This window comes from Myotis lucifugus, unplaced genomic scaffold (assembly GCF_000147115.1).
Source record: "Myotis lucifugus unplaced genomic scaffold, Myoluc2.0 scaffold_759, whole genome shotgun sequence".
Taxonomy (NCBI): domain Eukaryota; kingdom Metazoa; phylum Chordata; class Mammalia; order Chiroptera; family Vespertilionidae; genus Myotis; species Myotis lucifugus.
In genome coordinates, this window is record NW_005871807.1 from 145,672 (window position 1) to 152,539 (window position 6,868).

The window sequence follows — 6,868 nt, forward strand, 5'->3', positions numbered from 1 at the left end:
CCTGTGGGGACACAGAGCACAGGGTGCGGGTGGTGTGCTCCAGGTCAGGGAGAGGACCTTCCGGAGGGGACAGTGGCGGTGACCGGGAGTCACAGCAGTGTCTGGAAGCTGAGGGGAGCGAGCGGACGTATTTTTAGGGTGATGGCATAATATGGAAGAAATGTGTCCGCCTGATGCATGGGTCGGCTGGAATGCCAGACAGCTCTCGGCTAAATTTAGCAGATGTGTTCTTCAGTCAAGAGCCGTGGCAGCTCATATACACTGCAGAGCCTCCGGGAGCACCGCCTGGCACGCCCGCAGAGGTGCCCGCGTGCGAGCCTGCTGTCCCTGGGGGCTTTTGGGGAAGCTGTTTTGTTTTCCCTTGAACTTAATTAATTTAGAAACCAACAAAGATTGCACACGAAACACCCAGGGCCGAGTTTGGCTGTGTGTGAGCAGGAAACCTAATTGAAATCCTGGGTCTGGGAAGAAGGGAGGGGTGAGGTGAGGGGGACTGAGACCCGGCGGGCACTGGACAGGCCCGCCCCTGCCCTGGATCGGCCTGGCCCCGGGGCGAACGCACCTCACAGATTTCACATTTGAAATAATGCCCTAAACAACCACGTATTCAAAGTATTCATGGAAGCTGCATCAGGAAGAAAAATCAATCATTTTGGTTTTGGGCCGTCGTTTTCTCCACTTTCATACATTAAACTGTTTTGACTTTCTAATCCGTTAGGGGCTGTGTGTTTATGAAATTTGCAGAATCTATGAAATGTTTAAGAAGAAAACAGCTCTTCAAACTGGATGGGGTGCATCAGCTGGACGCTCTGGCTTCACGAGGCAGGGCCTCAGGAGCCCCATTGTTTTACAGACAGTCTTGCTGGGGGCGCCCTCACAGTGGGACCTGGGGGAGACCGAGACGGAGGCCAGTATTGCCGAAGGAAGCCACCCTGCACGCCGGTGCTGGTGCTAGGAGGTCGGCAGATGGGCAGGGAGAGCGGAGGCCACAGGACCTCAGGAAGGCTACTGTGCTCCCCGTCCTCGCCTCCCTGACCTGTGCTCCCCGTCCTCGCCTCCCTGACCTGTGACCTGTGCTCCCCGTCCTCGCCTCCCTGACCTGTGCTCCCCGTACTCGCCTCCCTGACCTGTGCTCCCCGTCCTCGCCTCCCTGACCTGTGACCTGTGCTCCCTGTCCCTCGCCTCCTTGACCTGTGACCTGTGCTCCCCGTCCTCGCCTCCCTGACCTGTGACCTGTGCTCCCCCTCCTCGCCTCCCTGACCTGTGACCTGTGCTCCCCGTCCTCGCCTCCCTGACCTGTGACCTGTGCTCCCTGTCCTCGCCTCCTTGACCTGTGACCTGTGCTCCCCCTCCTCGCCTCCCTGACCTGTGACCTGTGCTCCCCGTCCTCGCCTCCCTGACCTGTGACCTGTGCTCCCCGTCCTCGCCTCCCTGACCTGTGCTCCCCGTCCTCGCCTCCCTGACCTGTGACCTGTGCTCCCTGTCCTCGCCTCCCTGACCTGTGACCTGTGCTCCCCGTCCTCGCCTCCCTGACCTGTGACCTGTGCTCCCCGTCCTCGCCTCCCTGACCTGTGACCTGTGCTCCCCGTCCTCGCCTCCCTGACCTGTGACCTGTGCTCCCCGTCCTCGCCTCCCTGACCTGTGACCTGTGCTCCCCCTCCTCGCCTCCCTGACCTGTGACCTGTGCTCCCCGTCCTCGCCTCCCTGACCTGTGACCTGTGCTCCCCCTCCTCGCCTCCCTGACCTGTGACCTGTGCTCCCCGTCCTCGCCTCCCTGACCTGTGACCTGTGCTCCCCCTCCTCGCCTCCCTGACCTGTGACCTATGCTCCCCGTCCTCGCCTCCCTGACCTGTGACCTGTGCTCCCCCTCCTCGCCTCCCTGACCTGTGACCTGGGCTCCCACCTCCTGGTCCCTGAACCTGTGCAGCTCTGTGGTGCCTGCAGAGGGGACGTGCCAGGATGCAGCCGCCAAGCAGACAGACACACTCAGCCTCCAGGCGACAGAGATGCTACAGGTGGATCTGTCTCCGTGCGGCTCAGGGCTCCCACCACCCACATGAGGAGGAGGTTAACCCGGCGGAGAAACCCCGCGGCCGAGAGGACGCTCTTGGGCTCATCTCAGGCAGGTGGAGCACGGCTGCCAGTGGAGAGAACTGCCTCTCCTGCCCCCACCCATGGGCGACCCTGGCGTCCCGGCCCAGGAGAGGCAGTGCTGCCGGGCGAGGAGAGGGTCCCTCAGAGGCAGTGGGGCCTCGGCCTCACCTGGCTCCTGTCCTCGGGGTCACGGTAGCCGCACGCATCCATGAAGTCCGGGAAGGTCTGCGACCAGCCCTCGCTCGTGCAGTTCTTGCTGATGTTCCCTGGAAGGTAGAGTGCCGGCATCGGAACAGAATGTCATTCTTTCCTGCAGCCGCCCCCCCCCCCACACACACACACTGTACAGGGGTCAGCCGGTCTGTTCTCCGAGTCTTTACCCTGAACACCTGCCCAGGTTCCCACAGCCTCCCAACTCCAGGGCTCTTCTCTTGTCCATGTTTCCAGACAGATTTCTTCATGTTACTAAAATCTGGGCCGTTTAAGACAAGGCCAAACCAAACCCCCTTCCGGGGAGCAGCCCAGAGGCCCTGCAGCGAGGGAGCCTGGGAGGCACCTTTCCAGGTGCTGGAGACTCAGAGGGAAGCAGGTGCTCGAGTCTCAGAGCCCGTTCAGGGCGGAGGCCGCTGCCGTCCAGCCTCACGCCCCGCGCCTCCCTCCCTCCCTCCAGGGTCACGGCCAAGGTTACTGCACTCCCCTGCCTGCCCCACACCCCCTCCAGGGCTCTGGTCTGCGGGTCTGGCGCCTCCCCCTAAGGCTGCTCTGAGGGGAGACCCAGCCGGAAGCTCTCCTTCTGCGCCTAAACCCAGGGGCCGCAGGGAAGGAGAAGCCGACGGCCAGGCGCCCCTCAGACACGCACGGACCAAGTACCTGGTTTGCTGTGGAGGCTGCTGAACACCTTGAACACCGTGGGGCAGGGCACCGTGACGGTCTCGCCGATGTCCGCGGGGCGCCAGCACGTGAGGTTGTCCCAGACTCCGCTGCAGGCTGCAGGGCGGGAGTGAGGGGCAGAGGCACAGTGGCCCCAGAGGGTTGGGTCTGTGTAAATGCTTTGCAAACAGAAAGCCCGTTCATTAGATAATTATCTTGCAAATTATTTTTCTGTGAAATAAACATGCACCAACGATATTACTGAGAATAGCCATAGCTGTGTGCTCCTTCTCATCAGCTTTGCAAAACCACTGGGCCTGCGGTAGGAAGCCCCGAGTGAGCCAGCTGCACAGTTCTTCTGAGCGTCAATAGAATCAGTAAATGTTTCCTGCTGATGTGATCAAATGGGCACCTCTGTGTCTCAGGTTTGGGGGCTCAGGGTCCCCTGGGCCTGTTTCTGTCACCAAGATGTCAGGCCACTTTTAAGAGCAAATGCCTCAGTACCCCTCCACCCGGAGCCACAAGCAGAGTTTCGGGGTGGGGGTGGAGGGGGCGCAGAGGTGCCCCGAGCCCTCGCCTCTACAGCGCCCCTCCCCGGAGTCCCCCGCCTGCAAACGGCAGGGCTGACGAGGAGCTCCCTCCTGTGCAGGACCTGGTGCGGCCGGTCACCTGTGGGCACTTACTCGTAAACACCCGGCAACCCCAATACTTCCGTCCAGGTGACCACGGCCAGGCCCCTGACCAAAGCCAGGAGTACAGTCCCAAGAAGAGCCCAGTTGCTGAATTGTGATAAACCACAGGCAGCATTTCAAACCCTCTCTCCACAGAAACCCTCTCCACAAACAGCCCTCCCAGCCGCCCCTCCCCAGTGGGTAGGCCGCTGGGGAAGTGACCCGTGGCTCGCCCGGTGCAGGGCGCCTGGTCCCAGCTCTGGGAGGGACCTGTCTTTGGGCCGTAATGACATCCTATGACATGTTATATGTCATGTACATATCGAAGTTTTTACAAAACAGGGCATTGTATGTACCACCCTCTTCCTTGCTCCTGCTTCACAATATGTCACACGTGTTTTCATGCTGTGCACCTTCATGTTTAAAGGCTTCCTGATATTCCATGGTGTGGCTTCAGCACAATTACCCCCATTTCCAAGCCACCAACACCCAGAATATTTGTGACATAAACAGTGTTGGGAGTTCCTTGGGAGTCTAGTTATTCAAACTTAACAGGTGCCCCAGGGCTTGGACTTGTCCTGTCCTTGTCCCCTCGCCATGAATGCTGGCCGACAGCGTGTGACGGTGAGTCGTGAAGTAAACCCAGGCATGACTCGCCAACAGAGTAAAGTGTGAACTAGAATCTAACAGTGACGGCAGCGCCAGACTCCCCGCCGACTGCAAAGGGAAAACAGAGCTTTACAGTCAGCATCCGGGGCCACTACCTCCCGAGGGACCAAACAGCTTCCGGGCCGTCGTGGGACGTGTGGTGGGAGCCACAGCGAGGACGTCCTCCCTAAGGAGTCACATCCAAATCGCAGAGCGGTGGCCCGAGAGTCCCCCGAGGGAGGCCTGTCTGGCCACGGAGGCCACGAGCGAAGGGCCCAGAGAGAGCGAGGTGGCTCCGGGAGGCGAGTGAGGCTGGGCTGCGGGGCCACGCGCAGCGGTCCAGCAAGGCCTCCAGCTGGCCCTCTGCCTGCTGGTCTCAGTCACCTCAGTCCTTTTAACCTCAACCGGATAAAAACCGGCAGCAAAGCTGAGCAGATGTTCCCACACGCTTTCCACCACCGGGCGGGTCTGGACGGCTGGGGTCTGAGTCCCTCCGTGGATGGAAGCAGAGGGGCCTCCTCTCTGCCCACCAGGGGCCGAACAAGGAGACGCCCAAGGTCCTCCGACCTGACAGTCTTTAGAAAGATGAGTGACCTCCAGGTTGGTCAGCGCCTCTGGCTGCTTCCTGTCCCAGAACCCTAGCCTGTCACCAACCTAAAGGCCTCAGAGCCAAATGGAGTGACTCACCAATGGGGTTGGCAAATTCCCTTTTAAAAAGCGGCTATGTCCTTCCCCGTGAACCTGGCCATTTGCTGGAACCTGACTCCCAGCCAAGCAGACTCCGCTGCTGGCGGATGCAGGCGGCCCGGAGGAGGTGCTGTCTGCTGCCTTGTCCCTTCAGGGAGGCACCCAGAGCAGTAAACACAGGCCTGTCCTCTGGCCCGGGGCTTGGAAGCGGGGCAGCATGCACCCCTCATAGCAGATGCCCCAGGTTAGTGGGCACCGGGCGTCCAAAGACCACAGACAGGGTGCCCTGTTCTCTGACCTCGCCCTGCACAGCCATCTCCCTCAGGGCCTCGGGGCCCTATAGACCAAGCATGTCAAACTCATGGCCCGCAGGCCTCATGCAGCCCACAACGAATATTTTTGCGGCAAAGCCAATATAACAGTATGTAAGAAACATTTTAATAAAAATTTCATAACTTAATTTTTACAATATCCCATTATACATAATCTATCTATAATAATAAAAGCATAATATGCTAATTAGACTGGACATTCTTCCAGACGACCTTCCGGATGAAGCCTGGGCTGAGAGGGAAGCCAGTGCTGGCAGCCAGGGGAAGGAAGGCCTACTCTTGCATGAATTTCGTGCACCGGGCCTCTAGCAATATATAAAAGGCTAATACGCGAAGTGTCTGACCGTCTGGTCGCTATGACGTGCACTGGCCACCAGGGGGCAGATGCTCAATGCACGAGCTGCCGTGACACACACAGAGAAATGGCACTGTGGACCTGGTGCCCACAAAGCAATACTCAGCTTCCTCCAAGTTGGACAAAGGCCTTGCCACCACCCCAGAGCAACAGCCCACCAAATCGCATCTGACGCTGCCCAGACCCCATGGTGCAAAATGCAGCCCACAGTCCAGAAACAGTAATGACATCACATAGCAACACCCAGCTTCCTCTCCCTAGCAACTAGCCTCCTTGGAGTTTCTTCAGTCCAGGAACATGACTTGCTTTATAGCCAGGTAGAAACATTTTACACTTTAACCAAATGTCTGTGAAGCATTTTCCCGAGCCTCATCTCATTTGATCCTCACAGAAGTCCTGGAGTGGGTAGATAGAAGACTCAGTGGAATCCTATTTTCTTTTCATTAGCCAGAAAACGGAGATTTAGAAAGCTTAGAAACTTGACCAGACTGAAAAGAAGTAAGAAATGGTGGACCTTGAAAATGACTTCAGGTTTTCTCACTGCGCAGAATATAGTCAAACACTGCTGCAGTTAAATATTTCACCCTTTGTTCTCCCTGCATTATCTACACTAATAAAAGAGAAACATGGTAATTAGCGCTCGACCGCTACCCTTTTCATTGACTAATCAGTGAGTATATGCAAATTAACTGTCAGCCAAGATGGCGGCCGGCAGCCAGGCACTGAAGCGAGCATGAGGCTTGCTTGCTGCGGATTCCAACGTTCCCCGCCTCACTTGCCGGCCTCTTAGTTGCAACTCTAAGCAACTATGTACTATGTTGCAAATAAGAAGGTAAACAAAACCCCAGAAATCAGCCGGACTGAAACCCAGCCTGACCGAAACATTGTATCCATGTTTTCAGCAGTGAGGCCTCAGAGCTAAAGCTGGCCCAGAATAAAAAAAAAAAAAGAAGAAGAAAACAAGGAGCTGTTGGGAGCTTTAGTCACTCGCCAGCTGGAAAACAGCCCTCAGCCCCTCACCCAGACTGGCCAGGCACCCCAGTGGGGGACCCCCACCCTGATCCAGGACACCCTTCAGGGCAAACCAGCCAGCCCCCACCCCATGCACCAGGCCTCTATCCTATATAGTAAAAGGGTAATATGCCTCCCGGCACCGGATCAGTGGAGCAGTGAGGCTCCCGGCACTGGGATCAGCGTGACAGGGGGCACCG

General features: G+C 57.9%; 1 protein-coding gene across 1 annotated transcript in view; it reads right to left on the minus strand.

Moving 5' to 3' along the window:
- VIPR2 (vasoactive intestinal peptide receptor 2) overlaps positions 1-6,868 on the minus strand; it is a gene marked incomplete at its 5' end in the record, with an annotated part of 36,072 nt that overhangs the window by 14,696 nt on the left and 14,508 nt on the right. The window contains 2 exons of the mRNA XM_023746916.1: positions 2,263-2,360; positions 2,965-3,081. Of these exons, the coding sequence (XP_023602684.1) occupies positions 2,263-2,360; positions 2,965-3,081 (215 nt within the window). The remainder of the gene's footprint in view (positions 1-2,262; positions 2,361-2,964; positions 3,082-6,868) is intronic.